This window comes from Urocampus carinirostris, chromosome 12 (genome assembly GCF_059441175.1).
Source record: "Urocampus carinirostris isolate Australia breed hairy pipefish chromosome 12, RoL_Ucar_1.0, whole genome shotgun sequence".
NCBI classification, from domain to species: Eukaryota; Metazoa; Chordata; class Actinopteri; order Syngnathiformes; family Syngnathidae; genus Urocampus; species Urocampus carinirostris.
Window position 1 is genome coordinate 25,926,157 of NC_142360.1, and position 27,627 is coordinate 25,953,783.

The 27,627-nt window shown below is 38.0% G+C and overlaps 1 protein-coding gene across 4 annotated transcripts; it reads right to left on the minus strand.

Annotated features, from left to right (window-relative positions):
• Positions 1-5,916: 5,916 nt before the first annotated feature.
• lhx9 (LIM homeobox 9) lies at positions 5,917-27,627 on the minus strand. 4 transcript variants are annotated; one of them, XM_088349504.1, is made up of 6 exons: positions 27,493-27,627; positions 24,914-25,175; positions 23,703-23,905; positions 20,532-20,890; positions 14,258-14,460; positions 5,917-7,942 (listed from the first exon to the last, which is right to left on the minus strand). In XM_088349504.1, exons 2-6 carry the CDS (start codon positions 25,085-25,087, stop codon positions 7,886-7,888), a joined length of 996 nt encoding a protein of 331 aa, XP_088205630.1. In that variant the 5' UTR covers positions 25,088-25,175; positions 27,493-27,627; the 3' UTR covers positions 5,917-7,885. The 4 variants fall into 4 exon arrangements, with proteins under 4 accessions (XP_088205630.1, XP_088205629.1, XP_088205627.1 ...); XM_088349503.1 differs by lacking the exon at positions 5,917-7,942 and adding an exon at positions 9,586-12,130 and having other exon boundaries at positions 20,532-20,887; XM_088349501.1 differs by lacking the exon at positions 5,917-7,942 and adding an exon at positions 9,586-12,130.

A 27,627-nucleotide genomic window follows, 5' to 3' on the forward strand; every position in this document is an offset into this window, starting at 1 on the left:
AAGTTTTGTAGGCTTTGTCCTGGTGCTGAATCTTCTGTACAGGTTCTGGTCCAACAAAGGATGATACGAGTGTGACTGCCCTGTTGTCCTACCATTTGACATCAGTGATGTTGTGTTCTTCTTCCATTAGCAAATAAAAACTTCCTCTGCCCTTTTTCTTCAAGCTTTTTTTTATCTTCAAGGTTAAGTTGGGTATGCACACCTGCCTGGCTGTTCCTTCATACTGAATTCCTTAAACACGGAGATTCACTACCAATGGGAAACAGGTGAAGTAGTTGTCTCCGTATATCTAATGGTTCTGACCTATTGGAAGCGTGGAGGCACGTTATATCACTTTATCCCCTGACAATCCAAGTTCAGATTTTGATAATTTTCCATCAACACTGCCTTGGTACACGTCAAAGTCATACACCATGCCAGAGATTCCAGCTCTCACCCATACCTTGAATCCCCATGGATTTGGCTTTCCTTGCATATACTGGTAAATTTGCCCATGAACCGACGCACCATCTCATCAACTGAGTTATGTTCTTCTGGTACCACCTGGAGGCATTTTTCTCTGAATGAACCAAGACAAGGTCTGACTTTCCAGTGTTTGTCTTTTCAGTGACTCCGGCACTGTTGAGTTATTTACAAAATGCAATGACGTCAACAGAGATTGAAATATTTTACCTGACATCACATCACCAACGGAGGGGAACTCAGAGTCTTTCTCCCATTTGCAAGCTGTACAGTAGTGTTTTGTGGCCAGAGCCTGAATCATGTCTTCTGACACAAACTTCTGGAAGCAGTCCAATGGTGTCTAGAGCGACGTTAAATCATCATTGAGGTTTTGGCTAAAAAATATCTGTATTTGGACTGATAAATTACTTTTTCAGCAAGCAATAGCTGTCATAGGGCACGGTGTGGTTGGTTGGAGTTCAATGTCCATGTGATCATCAGCTGGGCAGTCAGAGGGCTGATCATTCTTCAACTGCCTCCTCATCACTCTTATCAGCGTTGATTCTCATATCAAAGTCACTGTCACCATTTTGGATGGGAGAAATGACATCCTGCATATCAAGTTGATGACTTCACTCTATTAGTGGTGTAGCGAAAATGCGTGGTAAATAAAGTATTCTAACAAACAATTTATCGACCGATTGAATTAAATAGCCGAGTTTATTCTTTTCAAAACTCGTCTCACCTTTTTGGAGAACCACTTATCATAGGTTTTTGGATCATTATGTCAGGAAAACTGATTAAAAACCTTGTTTAGTTATTCTGAAGGTCGGCTACATTCACTTTAGGTGAATTTTTTTTACCGTTTTTGATAGTTCAATATACCGTATTTTCCGCACTATAAGGCGCACCTAAAAGCTGACCATGCGCCTTATAATACAGTGCGCCTTATATATGGATCAATATTAAGTCGCAAAGTCTTGCAACTAAGGCAAGCAGCCGCCGACTAGATTTTTCCCCGAAGGCGAAGTAGTCCGCGGTGTATGCTGGGATTTATATACCGGCGTTTCATTTTCTAACCAATGTGTCAATCATCATTTGAATCAATCACTATTGGCTAAAGTTATTCGGAGGTAAAGGGGGCGGATCCTCTTTATCATTTACAGGCTCGCATAGGCTAAAGGGGCGAAACAAAGCCTGCAATTGGCCGAAAAAGATGAATGTGAATCACATGTTGGGTTGCACTACGGCATAGAGAAAACATTTTTTACTATTCTGTATTTGTAAATATTTTACTCTCTTGGATTTACTACACTCACATTTGTAAGAAGACCATGGTTACGTATCATTATTGAACGTGATGGCTGCAAGAGAACTTAGGTGAGCTAGGCGGCTTTATATTTTTCTGGTATCTTGTTTAAGAACGATCTTGATGTGATGAGTCTATTTTTAAACTAAATTCAATTCAAAGTGTTTATTGTCATATGCACAGTAAAGAACCCCGTTTTCCCTGCACAATAAAATTCTTACTTTGCTGTCCACACAGTTGCCAGCAAAAAATAAAATGGAAACTAAGAAATGTTTGTTTGGTGACATCGTACGGACACCGCATTCGCACGTGTCTACGACACATATTTGCTTCTTTGCAAGCTTTCGGAATGTTACGGGGGTAATAAGTTTGACTGAACTATCTGACTGTTTTGTCGACGTTCCCATTGTAGCGCCTTATAATCCGGTGCGCCTTATGTATGGAAAATATAGGACCAAAAACTATTTTTTGGGGGTGCGCCCTATAACCCGGTGCACCTTATAGTGCGGAAAATACGGTACTTTAATCAAGACACACACACTATTGGATTTATGGAGTTTTCTTTTACTAATCATCTACTGAAGATGCTTGAATAGAACACAAAACAATAATAGGAAAATAAAACAAAACAAAACTAGAAGTTGAGAACTTAAACTGGCACCATTTGGATAGATAACAACATTGGCTATATTATTAGGTTTTTGTATTTTGATAGACAAAAACGTCACACCAATACCTAGCAACCACAAGATGTTCTGCGAGGTTCTGCTTCAATGAAGATGGCGACCCAGTCCTTATGTCCTATGCTGTAAAGCGATGTGCAATCCTGGTAGGCTTGAGAACCGGGTGGGACGAGGACCACAGGATGCAGGGTGTTGAGGCAGAGGTTGACTGCTGGCTTTGTCCCACCAGTTTGGCCGCTAGTTTGATCAAGCTTGTCTGCCGACTTGCCAAGATTCTCTGGCTGCTTGTTGAGCTGAGACTTGGTCTCTTTAATTTGGCCATTTCTACAATAGTATTTTTGTAGTATTTCCACGGTATAATTTTTGTAGTATATCTGTGGTTTTATTGCAGTGGTACTGTAGTTGTATTTTGTAGTCTTTAAGACAAAATTCAAAGAACCCGCCAACCCCGCTCTCCAGACAAAAGCTAATTCTTCAGCACATTTTATTTGATAATTTGATCAAATCTATAAAATGCTAATAATGCCAGAGACTGCGACTCATATCAATGTACCACTCAAAATATGTCTCCCTCAAGATGCAAGCAAAGTTATTTAGTAAAAGTGTCACAAAATACTGCTAACAGGGATATCAACGTATTTACCTTCAGTGCAGATGGCGCTGGGCGAGGAAAAGGAGTGTGCGCATCGGGCGTACAGGCTGTGTAAACTTGAAACCTCTGGTATTGTTTTCACTGATGTTCTTCGAAATTTACAACAGGGGGGAGATGTAAGGTATATTACATTTAGTTATTTGTAATTTTCTCAGTTACTCACGTTACAAATGGCTCTGATGGAATATACTTGCTTTCATACTGTTTTTTATTCTCTGTTCTCTATTTTTCTACTCTTTTATATGATTCTTTTTAAAAACACGCATACTTTCAGTGTTTATTTTGAAGGGTACAGGAAACTCATCACGGTATGTTTTTACAACTGCTTGACTTCTTCTAATAAAAAGAATCGCGATACAGGGCCACGGTGAGAAAGAGGAGTCATTCAGAGGAGTGGGTCCGTTTTTCTCCCCGCGGTAACTGGAGGCCTCCTGGAAATATCAAATCTGCATCTTCCTTGACTCTCATATCAGCCAGAGATTAATATCCCAAATTAATCTGACAAGCCCCACCCATTCCAGCCACTCACCTAATCAAATTGCTCTAGGTGCTTTGCTAGAACTTCTGGATATTTAAAGTTTGTTGTGTGGCTTTATTATTATAAAGTAAATGGAGCGCGTTTTAAGTCACTGCAGACTTCCCAAAGCGCTTTACAATGTACTTCACACTTACACATTCACGCAAGTGTCTAAACCACAGGTGTCAAACAGGCGGCCCGCGGGCCAGACCAGGCCTGCTAAGGGACTGTATTTGTATTTGATTGTACAAAATCCCTTATAGTCAAATGTATAAAATCCTTCACATATAACACTATAACAGCTCTCTACTACAGTGTGACGAATGTCAAGCATGTTGTATGTCTATTTACTACATTATGTATGCGTGTGTTAAACATGTGGAAGGGACATTTTTTTCTATCCCACATGTTTTAATTTCTAGAGGACAATCACACAGCGACTCAAGAGATAGCTCAAAACATTAACCATAAGGTGCATGCAAAACCAGAATGTTCCTTTGACCAAAGAAGCATCAAAGATTACAAAATCCAAGTTCCATACCTCTTCCCGGACCCTACCTCTATAATGTCCCCCCTCCCATCACCCTTTTAGTTCATAAAAGATTTGCATCACCTTTATTTTTGAAGCACTTGTTTTGTATATTACTGTAACATATGAATATATGTATCTAATCTAAATCTATATTTTACAATGAATACAAAAGCAGCAAACCTGCAAGGACAAAAAAATTCAAACGATTATCCTTTAGAGGTGAAGTTCAGGCTATGTCAAATACATTGTTTTTAACCAGAAAGAATGCTAAATAATACACACCGTCCCGTTATGTCTCGGTTGCCATGGCGCCCAATTGGCCCCGCCCATGTGGCGTCAGCTGCAGCTCGTTGACAGATTGGCTTCCCTTCTATTCAAGCTCAGTGCTCTCACTCACCCTTTGTCAGTCCGTCAACAATCCTCTGCACCTGCAAGACGTGGGTTTAGACTGTCCGGTTTCCTGCTTGTATTCCTGTCCGGTATTGTTCCCGTCTATTTGGTCCTGTTTAATATCGATCCCCAGTTTCGTTCTCGTCTAGTTTGTCCTGTTTAATTTCGATGTCCAATTTTGATATAAATCCTTGGGCAATTGCAGATATCGGACGGATGGGGTCGATACTGGACAGGACGGGACAGACAGTGACACTTTAACCCCTTAACAATCCTGTGAAATTCACCTAAAATCCTCTGGTATGTTGTTTCAGACTGACTGTGATGTTTCTGGTGTGAGTATATTTTGAAATCTTTTAAATTAATAGTCCAATGATATGTGGCATGATGTATATAAGTGACTGGTGACAACGTGAAGACATGTTTCTTGCCTTGGATCATTCTCAGTTCAATTAGAAGTATAAAACAAAGTAATAAATGATGCCCCTTTTAAAAGCACTATTTGATTATCTACTTTGAAAAACTCAAAAATCAGTATGAATAGTTCAGACGTTGTTTTTTTGTTATTAAATTTAACCCCTTACCATTCCTGTGAAATTCACCTAAAATCCCAACCCAAGACGTAGCCTTAGTACATGGAATGTGTTCTTGAAACGTTTTGAAAGGTAACACTCTCAAGATTTGTCTCCGACTGAAATAATCACTGCAAGAGCTGATAACATTGAGTAATCTAATTTGGAACACACAGATATATAAGGTTTTTATCATGCCTTTTTTATTTTTTTGCAATCACACGCCTGCAAAAGTGGAGCATCTTAGCTTGAAAGCAGCTGGGACAATACCATGAAGCCCTAGGTCAAATTTGATCAGAATCCGAAAAACTAAACACTGCAGTTGACACATTTTTCTTAAAGTATGTCAAAGCTTTTCCCAAAGTGGTCATTTGGAGACGGCCAATTTACAGCCCTAAAACCTCTGCAGCCGGGTATATTACTTTGGCCAATTTTTGGACATTGTTAAAGAGTTGTAAATGTTTAAAGTCTCTCTCCAGAAGTCAATTCATAATTGTGCACACTTGCGTGTGATAATTGCACGTAAAAATGTATACACCCCCAGAAAATCTCATTGATTTATGTTGGGAATTTAACTGGCTAACCAATGTGAGAATTAATCATCATTTGAACAGGTCACTATTGGCGGATATGTTTTGAAGCCAAAGTAGGTCATATTTGTGAAAAAAGCTTGCAATTGGCTGAGATTGGTGTCAGGGGTTAATGGCCATATTAGAAATTATCTCAAGAGTTTTTTTTTACTTTTAAAAGGAAATTATGGGGAAGAAATACTTTCAGGATTGTTTTAATCTGTCGGCATTAACGCATGTTTTGGAGTAAATATTTGACAGTTGGATTGACCGGATTCTTGTGAATATAACCAAACCATTTTTTGTGAAGAATCAACTCATGATATGACCACCAGGGGACGTTATTGGTGAGCAATCCCAGCTTAATTGTTTTCGGGTACCTGGTTTCAGACTGATCATGTATTTTCTGTGATGGGTATATTTCTATCATATCTTGAATCCCAAGAGTTTGGGCTTCCTAATGATACGTGGCATGATATATTTTAGTGTCCAGGGAAATCGTGAAGACACGTGTTTGTTTATCAATAATCTGATAGCCCGTCGTCGGGCTGTCTAAGATTTAAGGGATTAATCAGTGTCTGAAATAATGTCTGCCCGGACACATCTTTTACATCGGGCGTACAACTTACGCAAAGTCTCTGCCCGGGTGTCCGACAACTTTTTCAAGAAAGAACAAATAAATCTTGTTTTTTTTCTTTATTCCGATTTCAAAATCTTTGTTCAGTTTGGATATTTCTGAATTTTGGTTCGTTTGGCAATTTGAATACAGCCGATCAGAAGCCTGCATCGAATAACTTCGTAATTCCGGACTTTCCCGAGCGTTATAAGGTCGTTCATTTGCATATCATTTTCCAAAGTAGACGCCAAGAGAACACATAAAAAATGGATAAGTGGTTAGGAATCGAGCCAAAATTTCAGCCCCAGAAGAAGGATTCAAGAGAAGCTAACAGAATTAATGACGCTACAAAACGCAAACGTACATTAAAAGCATTGTGGAAAGAGTTCACGTGGCTTGTTGCAGACGACGCAACGTAAACATTGCATGAATGAAGATGAGTAAATACAGGTACATACTCATAGCAGATGGAAAACAGTGATGTCATATACATGCAACGAATGTTATAAGTACATTTATAATAACCTTAATTTTAAAGTGTTATCATCTCCAAACGGAAGAGCAGCTTCAGCGACAGACTGCTGTCACAGTCTTGTTCCACGGACAGACTGAGGAGATCATTTATTCCTCATGCCATGAGGCTCTTTAACTCCACCTGGGGGAGTAAAAGCCCACATTGAACCCCACCCCCACATTTGCATATTACCGTATTTTTACTACAGTGTGTATTTTATGTAGCACTATCTAAAATACTCTATAACAACACGTAACACGTTACATCGGGTATTTATGTATTATATTCCTTTTACTTTATTATTGTTTTATTTTCAACACAAAGATACTGCTGGAAGTGTGAATTTCCATACGGGGATGAATAAAGTATCTATCTATCTGTTTATATATTCTGATTATCAATCCTTAATACTTTGCAACAATGGTTTTTTTTGCAATTAGTCATCTTATTGTGTTTCAAGTTGTGAAAAATGGGGCAGGCAACTTTATGGCTTGGCCAGGCAACTTTTCAGAGTTGTCTGCCCTGGTGTCCGCTAACATTTTGTCACGAGTTTCAGACACTGGATTAATACATTAATACCGTAACTTGGTAAATACATAATGGAAATAGTAAGTAAAGAAAAAGTAGCAAGCAATTTGAATGTTGGAGACACTGGGGACAAGAATGGCACCAAATTGACATTTTGTTTTTGGTAGTACTTTTTTAGCCCCCAACATTTTTTATATACATGTATTACAGACATTTTTGTTTAGGGGGCCGGATAAAAAAGCCTGATGGGCATGTGGCTTCCGGCCTGCAGTTTGCCCACCCCTGTGTATGTGTGGGTGTGTGTTTATGAGTTTGTTTTCACCACATCACAATATATTTTATTGTCATAGTTGTGCGTGAGTCCTTCCAAGACAGAAAAGGAGTGGGGCGTCATACATCATCACGGGGCCTCCTTGCTGGACGGATTCAAACCCAAAACAACATCTGCTGTACACTTGCAAGGGAATATTTGATCTCAATGTTTTATCATCTCATCCTAAGACTGTCTTTGTCTTCAATGCTGACGAACTGCCATCAAAGTTTCCCCCTTCTCTTTAAAACTTTAGGGAATTTTCAAACGTCGGGATGTATGGCTGTAATGCCCCAAGATTTGTTCTCCCTGCAAGAAACGATAGAGTAAGAATATATTAACTACAGAGCAACCTCGCTTAACCAGGTTTGCATTGAATTTTACTTTGACCACGTCTGCGGCATTCCGTCCATGGAAAAGTCTACAATCATGCATTCGAGATTAGCTTTGGACTGCAGGGTTTGGATGCAAATCTGTGGGGCATTACGGCAAAAAGAGGGGATAGAAATGAAAACGGGAGCCAAAATGAAAAACAGACAACTCTCCCTGAGCCGAGTGCAAGAAAACAAAAAGCAGTTTAAAGCAAAGTATTGTTTTTATTCACACAAATTGAATAAGATATATAACAACCGTTTGGTCCATAAATATTTACGGGGGAAATAGTTTCTATACACCATCTTTATCAAGAAACAGGGAAACATGGACAATCTTGATAGAACACTTACTGTACTCAACTATTAACACGAAGATCAATATATAAGGTTCTTGGAACTATATTTGAAAGAGTGCACAAATGCTTTTATGACATCCTTCCCAAAATCCTTCTCCCTCTTCTTTTTTTCCCAAAACAGGATACACCATAAAAAGATCTTTGAAAATAAGATGCAAAAAACAGTACAAAACTAGTGAGGCGTCCAAAGGGTGTGAATCAGTTCACAAAGAACACACAAAATCCTGATTTTCACAACCTTGTCTTGCATAAGGCACATGGAGTACAACTGAGTTAGGCATCTACTTCATCCAGTAGACTCGGAGGAACCATTTTGTTCAATTATTGAACAAATCAGGACGCTGCTCCTTTCTCTATCTTTCAGTGAACAGTGTCATGTGGTGATTTTATTCAATATACGACATTTTCGGGGGTTTCTGATCGGTGACGAGTGGCTTACCGGGAAGTCGGTTTTAACTGCAAATATCGGAACTGCAAAAAATAACTTCTTACCTCATCGGCAGAAATTTTGGCTTATTGAAGTATATGTTTTAATATTTTAAGCTATCTTATAAGTAAAAATATTAGCCAAATTATCTATCCGATTTAGCAGGCGGTAGTTCATTTTGTTCATTTTCGTAAATTTTGCAAAACAGTCCTATCTGCTGAACGAGACATTTTGCTTATGAATGATTCATTTTTTATTTTTTGAGAACAAGATAAAAGATAGAAGAACACATAGTGAGCGAATTTTGCTTAATATTCCTGCATTGTTTTGGTTTCTAAGATATTTTTCTTTTTTTTCAGATAAAATAACGATACAATCCTCATGAGATTTGGTACAATTGTGTTCTATGATTGAATCCATCCATCCATCCATCCATGATCTGCACCATTTATCCTCAGTAGGGTCACGGCGGTGCAGGAGCCCATCCCAGCTATCTTCGGGCATTGGGCAGAAGACACCCTGAACTGGTTGCCAGACAGTCGCAGGGCACACATAGACAGACAACTCACTCTCTCATTCACACCTAGGGGCAATTTGGACCGGCCAATTAACCTGAAATGCATGATTTTGGAATGTGGGAGGAAACCGGAGTGCCCGGAGGAAACTCACGCAAGCATGGGGAGAACATGCAAACTTCACACAGGAGGTTCAATCTCATGACATCAGAACTGTGCGACACACCCACTAACCACTGCCAAATTCTGAACCCATAATCTCTTTGCTCATTGTTACTACATTTTTTCTGGTTTTTATTTAGCTGTTCCTTTTTTTTTAAGATTAAAAAAAAAAATTTGCCACCTAGTTTAAAAAAAAAACATTAAAATGACCAAATAAAATAAAATAGTTTTCCAAATAAGACAATCATGTTGATTTTAAGCTTATTTTTCCTAAAACTCAACTAAAACATCTTTCAGTTAAACATTTAAACTTAAAATAAGCAAAATTGTCTGCAAGTGGGGTAAGATGATTATTTTTGCAAATCCAGGCTGCTATTTAATGCCCATTAAAAAACAAATCCTGAGCAACATGAGGCAACAATAATGTACTCTTATTTTGGAGAAAGGGCTTTGTGCTCCTGTCATAATTTGTCTCAAATGTTGTATTATTACAACAGTGTTTGTTTTTCAGATACACTGTTTTCAAATTGAGTTAAAGAAATATGACTTTTCCAGCGTAACAACTGATTCAACTGCCGTACAGATGGGAGACATTCAAAAAGAGAATTCAAGGACTGTCTTCTGGATTTGGAGCCATATACAGAACATTCGACATGTTTTGCTTCCCAAATGAAATCGGAACAGAAACGGGATAGGAAGCGTACAATTACAGTCATAATTTCCGCATTACTTCATAAGGGATCAATTTGTCCATAATCACTACAAATGTACAATAAAGAAACTGAAATTGAGGGTAGGTAAGATCAACTGCCACAAAAGTTTTTTCACGATTTTTTCTGCCCTTACTGGTCTGAATGCAGAATTTTGACTAGTATTGTGAGTTAGGAAGCAAACGCAATCTAAGGGGGTGTTTATTTTTTGACACAGTTTACGTGGTTTCAGAAGCTCATCCATGATTGGTTGTTACTCAGTGGTGTGCACAGATAGACAAGAGGCGGTGCTTGAGCAAAAAATTCCCTTTTACAGAGTTTTTTTTGTAATATATTAACAGTTTAGACAATAGTACAATAAGAACAAACACAGTCAAGTGAGACATTTAAAAACGTGTCCATATTATCTCATAATTGTTCATTTGTTAAATTGAAAATTTTATGAGGAAATGTTAGCAAAAGTGAACTTTTTACTCAAAGCAATAGCCCTTGTTCTAAAACATTTGTCAATGCACACCACTGCAATCTGTGATGCCATGAAGAAGCTAAGAGGGGCCCAAAGAACATATAAGAAAATAGTATTTGATTTCTACTATAAAGTCATTTTCTGCTGCAAGGTGTCAAATGCTACACAAGATTTGTGGCCACTGCTCTTCTGGATCTCCTCAACAGGGCCATCTCTGCTTGATTTAAAGGTATTCCCAAACAGATTTTTTTCAATCACAGAACGTGCAGTGTTTCTCCTTACAATTATGCAAATATGTTGCAAAATATTCTACGAGCCGGGGTACTCGAGAAATATAGTTCCAAAGTTGAATGATTTTCATAATATCCTCTAGAGCTGTGACGTCATTGAAGGAAAACATCACTTTCAGCACGGCGACTCCCATTAACACAATATGTGATGTCAGCTCAGTGAACAGCAATTGAATACTGCACATTTTTGCTCACCCTGTCGTGGGGTCTCGTCACGATTCTGTCAGAGTTGCGTGCTTCGACCTCCAAAAGTTGCATGGGGTAAGTTTACTTCCTCTCGTTACAGCGTACGTTCCTTGTCTGCCTTGCACTCTTTTTAGGTAGGCAATTGTGGCTTTGTGTTTTTTGCAGCGTGTGTCGTGGTTCATATAATTTTGTCCGGGTAGCTCCCAGTTAAACTTGGGGATGGCTAGGGCTTTACTGTTTTGTTTGCTCCTGGTTGGCACACGTTGGCTGCCCACTGTGCGTTTTATGGCCAGCTAGACTGGGATTAGAGTCGGTTTTGCCGTGACGTTGATTCTTTCCCAGCTAGCTTTGGGCTTGTCACTGTTTGGCCATTACTGCATCGAACTGCTACACAGCGCCTAGGCATTCTCTGCAAAAATTCCCAAACTGTGTGTAAAAAACACATAACCTCTTTTACTAATTTACATGTAAACCAAAATGGCAACTGGCTTGCGAGGGTGCTGGTGTTCCTCCGATAATGTCACAGCTCATGATGACAAAGACAAGACATTCTGTCTTCAGAATGCATTATCTCGAAAAATAATTAGAATATACAGATGAAATATATTAAAATTTTATGCAAAAACCATAAACTATTTCCTCACATTTTGCGCGTTTAAGAATTCGGGAATACCTTTAAAGGGCAATTGAAAAAAAATTGGCAAACATTTTGATGGGTTTAAAAAAAAAAAGAAAAAAAAGAAGAAGCAGTCCGCTAGCTTAGAAAAGGTTCGTCAAGGTAGTTTGTGAAGGGCTCCCCGAATCGTGGCTGTCCAAACTGGAGGTGACGGAGGTCACTACAGTTATGGAGGGGTTTGTCAGGTCTGTTAGCGTAGCCGCGCTGGAGGGGGGAGTCATTGCACCACTGTCGGACGAAGGCGGCGGGAGCGAGGCGCCGTCAGTCTTATCGACGCCGTTCTCCTGTCGCAAAACGTTCCGTCTGAATTTGGCCCTCGCGTTTTGGAACCAAACCTGAAAACCAATGCCAGTCGGGCTTTTATTTTTTGGACGCTTTCAAGAAACACAGCCGCAGATCAACAGAGGAAGTAACGCATATTTCGCCTGACGACTGTGTCGGTTTCTTGCCTTCGTGCTCTCGTTTCCGCCTCATAAATGTACACCACTAAAACATCTGACTACATCCATAATATTTCAAATAAAGATGGAAGAAAGACAGAAAAAGCAATGAACAGGGAAGGGGTCAGTTACAGTCAGTGTTGGGAGTAACTCGTTCCTGGAATACAATTACTTTTCTTAGTAACGAGTACTGTAAAGCGTTATGAATGAAAATTTGACTCAAACATCGTTACAACATAGTGCATTACTCCGCTACCTTTCTCGAATTTCAATGCCATCTAATCTGTTCCCCCCTTGCTTAAAATGGATTAATGCTACCATAGTCATCACATTCTTAGTGTAGGTGGCATGTTTATATGGCCCTAAAAAGTACAACTTAATACAGTTACGGTAACAGCGTCTCAAACTGAGTACAATAATTTCTCCCTACCATATATACTTGCATCCAAGTTGTATTTACAACTATAAAATCAACTACTATAATCATGGGTCAGTTTATATGAACACATTTGGTTGTGTCTCACCAGTAGTAAATGCTATGCGTGGCTTGTACACGAACAACTAAATCAATAGGCAAACGTGAGCTCAAAATTTACAGTCTAAGAGAACTGATTTTTTAAAATTTGTTAAATTATTATTGCAATACACCATACCTGGACAGAAGCAAAACTCTTGGACAGTACCAGCTATAGAGTATAGGGCTGCACTCATCGATATTGCGGTATGATGTAGTGCGATCGTGTGATCTCAAGACACTGCGGGTTGAGCCTTGTGTGAGCAGAAAGACACTGTAACAAAGCTAGCCAGAACAGGGCGATTACTTATGGTTAAAAAATGTCTAAATCATTACCCTACCTGTTGTCTGAATTTTAAGGACCATTTTTGTACTTTTTCATCCAGCTTACATGGAAATGTGAATAAAAAACACATTTAATTTCTCTAATGTTGGAACCGATCTAGGAAAAGTCATAACATCCATCCATCCATCCATGATCTGCACCGCTTATCCTCAGTAGGGTAGCGGGGGTGCTGGAGCCCATCCTAGCCGTCTTCGGGCAGTGGGCAGGAGACACCCTGAACTGGTTGCCAGCCAGTCGCAGGGTACACAGGGACAGACAACTCACTTGCTCATTCACACCTAGGGGCAATTTGGACGGGCCAATTAACCTGACATGCATGTTTTTGGAATGTGGGAGGGAACCCACGCAAGCACGTGGAAAACATGCAAACTCCACACAGGAGGTTTAATCTCATGACCTCAGAACTGTGCCGCACACGTGCTAACCACTGCGCCGCCGTGCTGCCCCTAAGTCATAACATTTAACAAGTTATATTAAATTTCATTCAAAGGGATCTTTATAGGCTTTTAACGACATACTGGCAGGTCATTTTTAACCTGAGGACAACATGATGGTTAAGTAATCAAAAAAAATCTCTCTTTTTTTTTTATAAAAATTGAATCAAAATTGAATACTGGTCGCAAAAATTAATTAGTAATTATGTTTTTTTCCAAATTCAAACAGTCATTATGGAGGAGGAAATGGGTTGAATCTCAGGGACAAAATGGATATGGAGTGTCTCGGCTAGGTGTACGTTTGCAAGCTCTCAAGATTACACTAGCCTAGAAATATGAAGGGTTTAACGCTCCTAAAGGTTATAGTACACTTTTGCTTCTTCTTCTATCAGGTGGCTATTCTTAAGCAGTTTTAGGGGCTCACCTTCAATGTATGAGTATATACCGTAATTTGTCACGAGATAGTTACTTTCAGAATAATGCGCTACTTTTTGGTGTCAGTAATCTACAAGGGTATCGCGATTATTTTTTTACATAAGGTAAGTAGTCACTGAAACTAATTACTTTTTTTCACCCAACACTGATGACTACATCCATAATGTCAAAAGAAAAAAAAAATTAAGGAAAAAAGAAAAAGTGATAAACGGGCGAGGGGTCGGTTGTGGTAAGTGGAGGGATGTTTGTGAATGAGGGGTTTGAGGTCTGTTAACCAACAAAACCGTCCTTACCTGGAGAACTCTTTTGGTCAGGCCCGTCTTTTGGGCCAGCTGCTTGAGGTCTTTAGCGTCAGGGTTGTGGTTGATGGCAAAGTAGGATTTCATTGTCCGGAGCTGGTGGTGCTTAAAGGAGGTCCGCATGCGCTTGGTCTTCTGCGTTGGTGCGTAGGCCTGCTGGTCCCGGTCCAAATGGTCCGCGTCGTTCTCGTTGCACCCTGCAGGCAGAAAACGTGGAACCATGTCAACTGTGGGCTTATGTGCTTACGTTGTTCCAGCTTTAAAAATATTTTTGAGATCTAATTATGTTTTATGTTTATAACTGTTGGCATCAAATAAAATCCTTGATTCTCCAAAGGAAGGGTCCTCAAAAGTAGCGCGTTTTACAATGCATCGTCAAAGAGCACAAGTCACATTTATGATTGGTCAATAATTTGCAAAAATGGCACACATATGCATGGGCTGCACAATAGATTAGATTTGTGGAATTTAAGTTGAATTGTGACGTGCAATATTTCACCACAATGTAATAGCACATACACACATACACTCATTATAAAACGGTATATATGTATAACAGTATATAGTTAGTTTCAAATTTCACTTAAAATGTTACTCTCATGCAGTCTGTTATATTTTCATTCATCATGTGAATAATGACATTTTTATTTAGGATCCGTAAACTGTGAAACTGTAATTATGGGGGACAATGTGCATCATGTTCCAAGTTACAAAACTGTAAAAAATTGAAGGCAGACATCCAGTGAGAGGTCCGCTAACTGTGGTATGGCACATCGTTCGAAATGAAAACACCCCTGCACATTATTAATTCCGCCTGAGACCATAAATACGACTGGGGGTCACCAAACTGTGTCCTGCATCAGACCCGCCAACGGATTTAATCCAGCCCGCGAGACTATGCTGAGAGAAGCATATGAAAAAGAATAAGTTGTTTTTAATCATACAATGACCTGCAGTATTAAAAATGCCAACTGGATGCAACGCGCCACTCCACCCACTGTAGCTACGTATATGCTGATTAGCATTCATCACACAGAGAACAAATGCCCATCCTGATGTTAGTTGATATAAAAGATAACAGTCTTTGCTTAAGGAAATACAATTGCACTCATATGAATTGCTTGCTTTAAAAAAAAAAAAAAAAAAATCAAGATTACATTTTATGCAATGAAACACCTGATTTAAACCTATTGAATTACGTTGTTCAATGCAAATGTTCAAATTTAGTGCTTAAAAATGGAGATTTTACTTTGGCATAACTCTCAAATAAAGTTTTTATTTTTCAAACGTGTAAAATTATTTGTATATTTCATGTGTTTAAAGACCAATTAGATGAAATGTTCCCTTTATAAACAAATAGACAATGAAACAAAACATGTGCAGTGAATGCAAACCTAAAAAATGGATTTGTTTATGTTATCTTTTTTCTTCATGTATTGCCGGGGTATCGGATTCAAGACTATTGGCATATACAAAAAAAAAGTATGTTCATCAATCAGCTATTTTTCTTCAGTGGGTTGGCCAACTGTGCTAATTTTTTCCTCAAAGTTTGCTGACCTCTGATTTAGAGGATTCGCCTTTTAAAGTTTACTTTAGACTGGACAACACTTAAGCTTAAATGCAACATACTATTTAATATACACTTATACACACTAATACAGTAAATTTGAAGCAAGAACTACAGAAAAACATAATAAATCTGCAGGAAAATTTGGTACAAAGCTATGGTTTATATCAGGGGTGCTCATTACATAGATCGTGATCTAACGGTGGATAACTGAGGTAGTACTGGTAGATGGCGGGAAAGTATTATGTCAATTGTATTTGATAGGATTATTAAATGCAGTATTTCGGCATAGATGTCAAGGTTGCTTAGTACCAGTAACAAATTGGAGAGCTCAATTTTGTCGATGTATACTATCTGTTTCATGTGGGGGAGCAAACTCCAACCCCAAAAAAACAGCCTGGAGAGCGATGGGTGCCACCAAGCTGTACTTGCACAAGACACAGCACAAGAAGTGGTGACCCTAGCAGTTAAGGGAACCGTGAACTGTGAAAGTGTAATTTATTACGATTATTTGATTTTAATTTTATGCTTATGATGTAAAGTATTTCATGATAAAGATTCCAATTGAAATGTAATATTTGCACTTACAGTACATTTATACATTGCAAAATGTGTAATAGAGTTCATCAAAAAAAAAAAAAAGCAAAAGTACCGTTAATTAAATTACTATTTAGGTAAATGTTGAAATGTTCATTATTCGTTAAAAATGTAGGTATTTGCAAGGTTTCAGTACAAAGATTTTTTTTTCTGATTTAACAAACTGCACTTCAGCAGTACAGTGATACAAATTTCTTTTAAGAGCATCATTGGACAAAAGCTTTGGCAATTAAAAAAAGGCCGTCTTGAATCAATTAATAGTGTTTACTATAGTATTAGATATTTTCATTTTGATGAAATGTATTTAATTTATTTAAGCATTCATTGAGAAATACAGAAAGCATTCAATTGCACTATTTAGGACACATTTTTGAATTCTAGACTGCTCTTGATGAAACTCCTTTTTTTTGTGGTGGGTAGATCATTTTGCCCTGGTAGGTGTGTAAATACCTGGCATGCTAAAAAAGTGTGAGCACCCCTGATTTCTATTGTGTTTGTAACAACAGCTCTACTTGGCATCTTTTCACTCTCATAAAACGAAGCATGATGAGCCTTGCCGTTGTTTTGTACAATTGATCCACTAGGGGGCTCTGTATCCAAAGAAGACCTAACCTCCTGCATGGAGGGACTGTGCAACAACAATCCTCAGCAGAGCAACTCAGCCAGATTGGCGTGTTCAAAACAAGCAAGAAAAAGGCTCACTTGAGACAAATAACATCAAAACAACCGCCGAATCGGATCCTATTTGTAGCAAATGTCAGCTTTTAGATGTGCTCAGACTGACGGATATTAACAACAACATTTGGGGAACACTACTATGAAAAGGGTGTCAAAGGTTTGTACGCATTCAAAATTGACTAAATGGATTTTTTTCTGTCGAGTTCATATTTAATAAATCACATTTGATTATTCATTGTTTATTATATTAAATATTAACGACGCGTGGAAATATTATTTAGGTGCAAACAAGAATGCATTTTCCACTTCGTAATTAAAACTCGCTATAGGAGGGGGAGTCCAGATTTGCATAAAGGATACAAGGGGAACATTTTTGTGCTATACAGTTGATGCGGTGGCCTGAGAGGAGCAGCCTGGCCTGGCCTGGCTTGGAGGCCCGAGATTCCAACGTCGCTTCCAATTAAGCCCGAACAATTAACGCGCAGATTACCCATCTTGCTTTTTCCTGCCCCCATTTCGTCGCAAGCACAGCAGCACAATGACTCGTTTATCAAGCGCGCACGAAAAATTGGGACGCTGCAGCGATTCCCAGTCACAGACAGTTTCGGTTTTTTTTTATCCGTTTTTGTTGGTTACGTTAAAATAGAATTGTATTTACAGCAGTGTAAATGCTTTTAAGTGTAATCATGCAAGCAAGCAAAAAAAATCACGTGTTTACACGTTTGCATGATGGATGTGAAAATGAACGGATGACAGAAAACATTGCAACGAGGGGCATCGTTTGGCCTGAGGGCAGATGCATTTCATTCAGACACACAACGCATCCACAGATTTACATTTGAACTCATCGTCTAATTTAGATGTGTACTGTGAGAGATGATCAGGTTGTAGCAGGGAATTCTACAATACCACGTAATCAATCAAAAAAAATGGTAGAATCTCCTAATTATAATCCATACACGTTCTTTTCGTTTCTCATGTAAAAGGTAATTTGGATGACGAATATAGATTCTATAAATAACATAGGAAACAATCAATCCATTTTTCCCAGGATGAGTTTTTCATTAAATATTTAGAAAATAGTGAAAACGGTTTTATTACGTTGTACAATATTCCACTGAGATAAAAAAAAAATGCTAAAGAATTGAATATACTTCTACTAAATGCATTGAACTTCTGGAAAACGATGGTTAAGCAGCCTGCCATAAGATTATATTCCAATTTATGTTTGGTTTATCTGAATTCAAACAAAAGTGAACAGTGATGTATGATTGAGCTAGTGCTTTTTTTAAAATTATGTTGTTTAGTAAAGAAAAAGTGTAAATTAACGTTGTAATTTCATTTTATGCAATTGATGAGATATTGTTCAATTTATCTTAATTATGTAAAAATATTTTGGCTGCTTCTCTTAGAATGTATATTTTCACAAATCTATACTAAGGACATGGGTTGATCTTTTGTTTGATGGCAATGTGTGACCTCCTATCTATTGGAATGACATGTAGCTTTAGTAAACATAAAATTATTCCAAATTCAATTCATTATTGGAAAAATGTGGTGATGTTGTATTTCTAGAAATCTATAACATGAAAAATAGTCATCCATTTTAAAGAACATAAGGTGACCCCTCTTTTTAAAATAACGCGTTACTTTGGTAAACACTGAATTAAAAAAAAAAATTCAACTTAAGGACATATTCGCCATGTTGTTTTTTGAGAAATCAAAATTATAAAAAATACATACATTTTGAAAATATTTTGTAAAGCCAATATGAGTAAATCACCCATCCATCCTTTATCTATACCGCTTATACTCTGTAGGATTGCAGTGGTGCTGGAGCCCATCCCAGCTGTCTTCGGGCAGTGGGCAGGGGACACCCTCAACTGGTTGCCAGCCAGTGGCAGGGCACACAGGGGCAGACAACACACTCGCCCATTCACACCTAAAGGGACAATTTGGACCGGCCAATTAACCTGACATGCATGTTTTTGGAATGTGGGAGGAAACTTGAGTGCCCAGAGGCATGGAAAGCATGGAAAGAACATGCAAACTCTGCACATGAAGGCTGGATTTGAACCCGCAACCACAGAACTGTGCCGCAAACGCGCAGAATACTGATCTGCCGTGCCACCTGTTGTGACCTCATCCATTCATACATTTTCTGCACTGCTTATTCTCAGTAGGACCGCGGGAATGCTGGAGCCCATCCCAACTATCTTCGGGCGGTTGGCAGAACTGGTTGCCAGCAAGTCACATGACACACAGAGACAACACGCTCGCTCATTCACACCTAGGGACAATTTGGACCGGCCCATCGACCTGACATGATTGTCTTTGGAAAGTGGGACTGTTGTGACCTCATATTTATTTAAATAATGTGTTATTTTGAAAAACACTGAATATTTTGACATTCGATTCATCAAAGGAATATATTTTTATGTTAAGTTTTGAGAAATCAATAAAATAGACATATTTCAAAAGTATTTTGTAAGGCCAATAGGAATATCTTGTGGCCACATATATTTGCATTTAATAATGCGTTATATTTGTAAATACAAAATTCTTTGAAATGCAATTGTTAAAGGATTTTCATATTGTGAGTGGATAAATCAACAACATAAAATTGTCATACATTTTAAGAATATTTTGCAAAGACAATAACAACCTAAATATTTTTTTCCCATATGTGTATGCTTTGTAGTGCAGTGAACGCTCCCCGGTTCAAGATCGAGTGGAAACATATGATGGCCTGGAGAGGGATGGGCATCACCAGGCTGTACTTGCCCAAGACTCACCACAGGAAATGGTTCCCTTACGACCCCTTGTGGTTAAGGTATATAACCACCCAACCAACCGACCAACCAACAGACCAATCAACCAACGAACCAACCAACCATATGCTTTGAGAGAATTTTTTTAAACCATTGCGGCCCACATCTCAAAAAGTTTGGAGACTGTTGCTATAATGGTATTGCCAGTGACTCTTGTAACATTTAATTTAAACGTATCACTAATTTATATTCTTTTTGAGAAACATAAATCTTACTCCCTTGTCAGAAAATGTCGCTTGTTTTTCTTTTTTCAAATTTGACAATATTTTTATATTTCATATCTTGCTGGAAATTTTTTCTTGAAGGGACAGGGTGTAATATTTGACCAATCAATGTCGATTTATTAAAAAAGGCACATTCGGACCTTCTGCTCATTTAAGGGTTGTTAAAGTCTAAAATGTTTTGAATAGCAAAATGATATGTTGCTTAAGTAACAGTTGGATTTTTCTCATTCACAAATATTTTTACTTTTACTCAATGTTTAACTAAATGTACTTTACATACAGCGAAATTGTTTGTTCTAGCATTTAATGACATGTTTTAAGTAAATGACGTGAAAATCCGCCTTTGGCACTGAATTGTGTGTGGACCTCACCTGTGTTATAGCTTGGTAAGTCCAAGCCCATGGCAGGGCTTTTCCTCTTCCTCGGCCGCCCCTTTTGAGCCGTGCCGGTGCCATTGAAGTAGGGCAAACTGAGGCCGCCGCCCTTGGCTGCTAGCTCGGCGAAGTTGAGCTGGGGGTGGTAGTCAGCTCCCTGCACCAAGCTCTCGAAATGGAGGCGGCAGTAGACGAGACTGTCCTTCATGCCGAAGTGATCCCCCGTTGTGAGAGTTTTGTTGCATGAGGTGCACGTGAAGCAGCTCAGGTGGTAGACAGAATCTCTTGCACGCATCACCATCTCCGAGGCGGAAATGCCCAAGTGGCAACGCGCGCACCTCTGCACCGAGAACCTTCTGGAACAGACGCATCGTCAAAACACACTCTTGGGAGCACAAATACATATGTGACCTGATCTACCGAAGTGAGTCACAGAGAGGCAAATCTCAAATTTGGGTTGTTTGTGTCAATGGAAAAGAATAAGAAATGATCTTTAAAATGATACTAAAGTCAAAGCTATATGATAACATTATATTTCGAAGCTATGGCCATTTGAATTACGGCCTTCGGTACACCTTTTGGAGATCAAAAACATGAGAAAATCACGTTTCCAGTTGTCTTTGCTTTTTTGGGTGTGATGTCTTTCAAATGTTTTTACAGTTGCAGGGATAGTCTATTTCTAAAGTTACATTTGATCAAAGGCACTTTTACACATACACAAAAAGACTGAGCCCAAACTGAAAGACATTTTAGCATATATTTATTAAAACGAAATATTGATCTTCAATTGTTGTTTTTATACTTTCCCTATGTATGTGGATTATAAAACTCGCAGAACGTGTTTTTAAATGTCATATATTTCAAGATAGCGAGTTTTTTTTTTTTTAACTTCATGATTTTCTTTGTTATTTCTTAGTTATCGGGCTGTGGCTAAAAATAGAACGTTGCTACGTGCGACTCATATCGGCAGAGCAGGTCATATACATTTTACATCATTGTTGCTAAATCCTTCATAATGGAAATATAAAAAACAGCTTACAGTTCTATTAGCGTTTTTCTCCCAAATAGTACATTATTTCAAATGCATGACAACACCCCCCACCCCACCCCCTGCACCTTCGTCATCACTTTTTTAAACAGCTTAGTTTTATTACAACCAAGTGTCACTAATATATTCTTTGGTGTGTATAATTTGCAAGGATTAAGATAACTATAGTCAGTTTTGTAGGAATTAAAGAGCTTATTAACTTTTCCTCTATACCATCACTGCTAGCTTACAGGGGTGAGCAGGAAAAGATGGCGACTTCGAGGGACAGTCTTCATTTGCATCTATCAAATATGTTTAGGGTTTTAATGTAATTACTATTGGGCAATAAGAATAAGAATTGGTTGAAAGTTTTGTAATTTTAATAAAAAAAGCTCATTTACTTTACCGTTCCATAGTATGATTACAGCTAGCTTCCCGGGATAAGAACAAAAAGTTTGAAAGACATAGCCTTTATTGTTAACTGCGAGTCAAATGTTTTCATATAGGTTTGTTTTTTGTTTATAACGTATTTTATTTAGAGTAATATGAATAAGAAAAATAAACATCATCTGTTTAGGAATCGTTTACCTTTCCACAGTACAATTGCTGCTAAATTCCGGGGTTAAAAACGAAAAGATGGCGATTTAGAGAGAGAGCATTCATTTGCAACGATGGGTCGAATATGTTTTTTTTAAACGTAATGTATTTTACCTCGAGTAACAGAAGTTAGATTAATAAGCAATTGTAATTAAAAAGAGATTATTTACTTTACATTTCCACTGTCCAGTTAGAGCTAGCTTACCGGGATGAGCACGAAGATGGTGATGTGAAAAGACAGCCCTCCTTTGCGGGTCAAATATTTGTTGTTGTTATTTTTCTAGACTAATTTATTTAATCTTGGGCGAATAGAGTAAAGCAATATCGTCTCTTTCGCAATTAATATAGATTTTGTTTTGATTTACTTTCCCTACGCACTCTACCATTGCTGCTAACTTCCCTAGATAAGCACGAAAAAAAGGCATTTTAAAGAGACAGTCTTCATTTGCGATTTTGTTTTTCGTTTCGTTTATAAATTATTATGTATAGTGTAATAGGAGTTAAAGTGTAAATATTATTTGTTTTGTATATAAGAAATAGCGTATTTACCTTACCATTTTAATGTACCATTACAGCTAGATGCGCAGGATAAGCATAAATATGAACGTGTTGACTTAAACATGTCCTTATTATTATTATTTCTTTTTACTGTATTTATTTATTTTCTTTCTTTCTGTTCCCTAAAAAATTAATAACGTTATAGTGATCGACAGTTTTATGCCAATTTGGTTGTAGGGATACAATGTTCAATTAAAAAAAACATAAAAAAGGGACAAAGACATGTCGATTTAAAGAGGCAGTCTTCAATTGCAAGACAATTTATTTACTAAATCGTGTGTCTTAGGAGTAAGAAATATGAATACATCATTTTTGTTATTAAAAAAAAGCTTTTTTGCTTTACCTTTCTTTTGTACCATTACTGCTCGCTACCCAATATAAGCAGAAAATGGCGATTTAAAGAGACAGCATTCATTTGCATTTGTGGGTCAAATTCGTTTTTGTTTTGTTTACAATGTATTTAATATTGTTTTTTAGTAATACGAAATATAAAGATGGTATTTTTTAATTAATATGGTGATTTTTTTACTTTACCTTTCCACTGGACCATTGCTGCCAAATGCACGGAATGAGCACAAAAAGATGGCTATTTTAAAGAGACACCCTCCGGTTGTATTTGCGGGGCAGATTCGTATTAGTTTTAATTTAGATTTTTTTATTGTTAATAATTATTTTTAATAATCATCATCTAATTTCATTGTTATTATTTCTTTTCAACCAATACAGTTTAGGGGGAAATAAATGCTGCCAATGATTTTTTTTTTTACATAAAATCAAAAGGCCTGTTTAAAAGATAAGCACTCACACACCCGGTTAAAAAAATAATCTGAATTTTACATTGAATTGTGTTTTAAACCTATTGGTGGGATCTGTTCCAATCGTGTAACCTAAGTAAATATACCTCCTATTAAAACCAACCCCCATATTCTTCGAACATGTAGATCTGAATAAAAGTTTTTCTGAACGACGTCCGTGTATACATTTACCTGTAGTAATCCTCTTTGCAGTAGATGCTGCCATCCTTTGCGAAACAGGTTAACTCCGACTCCAGCGCTAATTTACATTCACAACATTTGAGACAGCGCAGGTGCCATTGCTTGTCCACGGCCAGGAGGTAGTATCTGTCCGAAATTTTGCCGCCGCAGCCGGCGCACAAAGCCGGCTTCTCCGGGCTCATGGAGGGCATGGTCTGGACACAACAATAAACAGTTACAGCAAAACTATTTTCTATACTGCAGAAAATTGTACGAGAATACTGTCACATTTTGCATTTTTTTAAATATAAGCCTTACGGTGCAAAACACTGCACAATCAAATATTTTCACATTGTGCATACCTGTCAACCTCAGACAATTGATCCCCTAATAAACCTTACAAACACAATGTGGCACACAATCACGCACAGCAAGACCGACTATGTAAAGTTGAAAAAAAACATAATTTGTGTCAAGAAGTTTATTTGTTTTTTCCAAATTAACGTAACCAATTATTTTAGCATCCTTCTTAGTTCTTTACCCTGCACTTGCAGTAGATTTAGTGTTGCTTATTATTCGTATAGCAGTGCAGGATTTTATTTACAGACTACTCCAAAACTACAAATGTTTTTACTCTGTAACAGAAGCTGTCACACTTTAATTCAAAATAAATAATTGATGGAGGGTAACATGCATTTGCTCGTGTACTGCGACAATATTAGCAATATACAATAACTTTGTCGTCGGCTGTATACCAGCGACCGAGACGATCCGTGTTCGACCTGAAATTGGCAAGACGAGATCGATTTGACAAACAAACGAGTTTATTTTTTTCCTTTTGTACAAAAGCTGTTTTATGGCGTACACTATTTGAAATGGTCAAAAACGTGTAAAATACGGGGGGAAAGTATAAGTTGATGGGTGTGTTTGTATTGTTGACAAATGTTTGGAGTGCACTGGATATTTAAGGAATGCATCATTTTCAAATTTAATAAAAAGCATGGTAGCCTAATTAAAGTATTATTTTTGCAAGCGCTAAAATGCATGTCTGATAGGAGAAGTATCTTCTGTAACGTGTCAAGTTATGTGGACAATTTTGATCAACTTTAAAGGTGACAGCGTTTTGTTGAACTATTAATTTCAAACGGAATCCTGGTGCAATTCAGCCGCCAGAAATAATACACAATATTTCCTTACAATTCGTTTTAAAGGCCCCGCCTTACCGTCTCTCTACCGTTGATCTGCATGCTTTTGACCAAGCGCGATTCCGACTTGGACCTTCTTTCCATCTCCTCCATGATCCCTTGAATGTGGTCCCCGGAGATCCCGTGGAAAAGCATGGCTCCCGGTCTTGGGCGCAATGTGAGAGCTTCTGCCTTGCAGCCCACGACTTCCATAAACCGTGGACGCCGACCGGTGCGCTTGCGATGCCGGCTCGGTTCAGTGCATCCAAAACGCCGAGAGTCGGATCATTCACCGGCCCAACTGCATGCAAAGGCAACAGGAAGCAAGAAATGAGCAAAAATGGAGGGAGAGAAACTACAACAGCAGCAGGAGCATGGGTGGGACGCGCAAGAGCTTGTTCCTTCTTTCCAGAATGTCTCTCATCCAAGGAAAAACATGTATAGTCCAAATGGATGACGAGAATAAAAAGGGGAGGGGGCTGCAGCCAAAAATAATGACACAAGCTTCGGTTTGTTTCTTCTTTTTTTCAATTTCAAAGTTCCCAGTCAAGGCTCCTTGGTATTTGGAGGTCAGATTGGAACTGCCTGCATTTGAGCACCGTGTCCTATTTGTGAAGAGAGCAAAGCCTGCCCAGTCTGAATAATTTGGTGGGAGGAGTTCCCCATCCTCTCTCTCCCTCTTCTCTCCAGTTTCAGTCTACCTCTCTTACTCTCCCTCGCCATTTATTCCTATTGCCCAACAATAGAAGACCATTTCTTTAGGACCTCTGAACGCAACTTTACACATTCACTTGGTTATCTATATATTTTTTACACGTGAACACATGAACATTCTGAAATGTACAATATAAATTTTAAAATGAGTACTACAGTCACCAAATGTCCGTTTCGTCTTCATACCACAATAAAATAACCAATTGATCAGAAGCTGCATTCAATGTTAAGTTGCTTCACTGTGTGCACGTGCACTATAGGTGTGATTTAATTCTATTAAACCTTAAGCCAAATCATGCCAATGATATCAACACTCCTTAAATTGCCTTTTTTTACAATGTTTCTTAAATTATGAACTTCATTTATATTTTGCTTGGGACCAAATCAGTGTAGTACATTTGTTTCTTTTAAATAAAGAGAAGAGGATAGCTTGCATGGAGTGACATTTTCCACCAGGTTAGTGATGTGCGTGTGCAGCAAAAAAAATTAAAAGCCATAGAGGCGAATAGAAACAGTGGGCGGGGTTTGACTTCACCAATTACCACCTCTTCAGAAGTTTCGTTTATTATTGACATGATCCACAAAACCAGGCTTTACTGAGATTATTAGATATATTAAAACGTGTCAGTCAAGTCATAGAGAATTGCTAATACACATTATTTCAAAAATAAGGCGTGACACGATGCATGATTATTATTTGTGTAGATTTGCATGCAGAGGTTTGGTGCTACAAATTTATATGAGCATTTAAAGGAAAAATATGGCAACATCTGCTACCATGACTGTAAGTGTCGGCCTACCGGCCTTTGGTCGCAATATTTTATTTTTTACACCGTCAGCCTTCGACATGCACTTCTGCCATACGTTTTGGAGTCTTAATTGGAAGCCAGATAAAGGGTTGAACGTTGATTCAGATACTCTTATAATGTCTTGGTTAAAAAAAACATATTTTTACATACAAAACGAATGCACCCTATTATAAAAATTGCACGTCTTTTTAAATATTCAATTAAAAAAAATCAAATTTTTGACGACTTCAAATGTCAATAAAAGGAGAATTGTGTCGACTTGTAGCCTGCAGCAGTAACATTTGATTTGACTTAGGACAATTTAGCAACGCGCCAATGAGCACGTAGAGCGCACATACACAACATAATGCCATTTGGGGATTTGCAAGAATAATTGTCATATGCCTGTTAGATACGTTCCTTTTACTTCCCACTTTTTCTTTCTCAATTTCTCATAAACGCCCATTTAAGAGAATAGATTGTGTTTTGTTATGACTCTTTCTAAAGTAGTGAATTCAATATTTTTGTCAAGTCTTTAAACGACGTCAAATAATACAAACTACTATTTTGAGGGGATATTTTACCATATAGAATATCGGTGAAAGGCTGCAGAGAAGCTTTCGTGTTTTTGTAATAAATTAAGAAAACGTGACATTTATATATAAAATAGAACCGAACCGAATAGAGTTTATTGTCTTTGTATGTAGCATGTGGAACGAACAACAAAATTAAAAGGTGACATCCTGTCGGTGCAAATACATTGACAGGACAAAATACCACAGTTTAAAAATAATAAATTATTATTTGTAGTGTAAAAATAAATACAAATAAAAAAACGAATAAAGAACTGAATCATCTCTTTTCAGTATCGCACATTATCTCAGGATGGTAACCAGTGTTTCATTTATTTTTATCGTGTGGAATTATTCCCAATTTCTAATTTTATTGTTAAATGTAGGCTAAGATACACAGCACGCACAAAAACCAAAATGGGTGTTTTTCAGAGTTAAAAGAGGATTTTTCCGTTCCCAGCTATTCCAGTTTTCGTTAACCAATATCTTGCTGCACCGAATTCCTTCCAATTTGGAGACAGGCCGGACAGAGTTTGGTTCTTACCTGGGGATGCTCTGCAGGTAAAGGTTGAGCGCAAGGTGCGCACGGCGGAGTAGCAAAAGCTCCAATCCGATCTGCAATATGCTGTGGATGAGATCGAGGAGAAGAGAAGAGGAGGAGTAGAGAGGAGAGAGAGGC

Bases quoted from the DNA above. Each gene is read 5' to 3' on its own strand.
- lhx9 (XM_088349501.1), bottom strand. From the start codon at position 25,087: ATGGAAGTCGTGGGCTGCAAGGCAGAAGCTCTCACATTGCGCCCAAGA. The intron at 23,906-24,913 runs GTAAGGCGGGGC...TGTTGTGTCCAG, and splicing joins AGATCAACGGTAGAGAGACG to ACCATGCCCTCCATGAGCCC. The intron at 20,891-23,702 runs GTAAATGTATAC...CGTCTGTTCCAG, and splicing joins TGCAAAGAGGATTACTACAG to AAGGTTCTCGGTGCAGAGGT.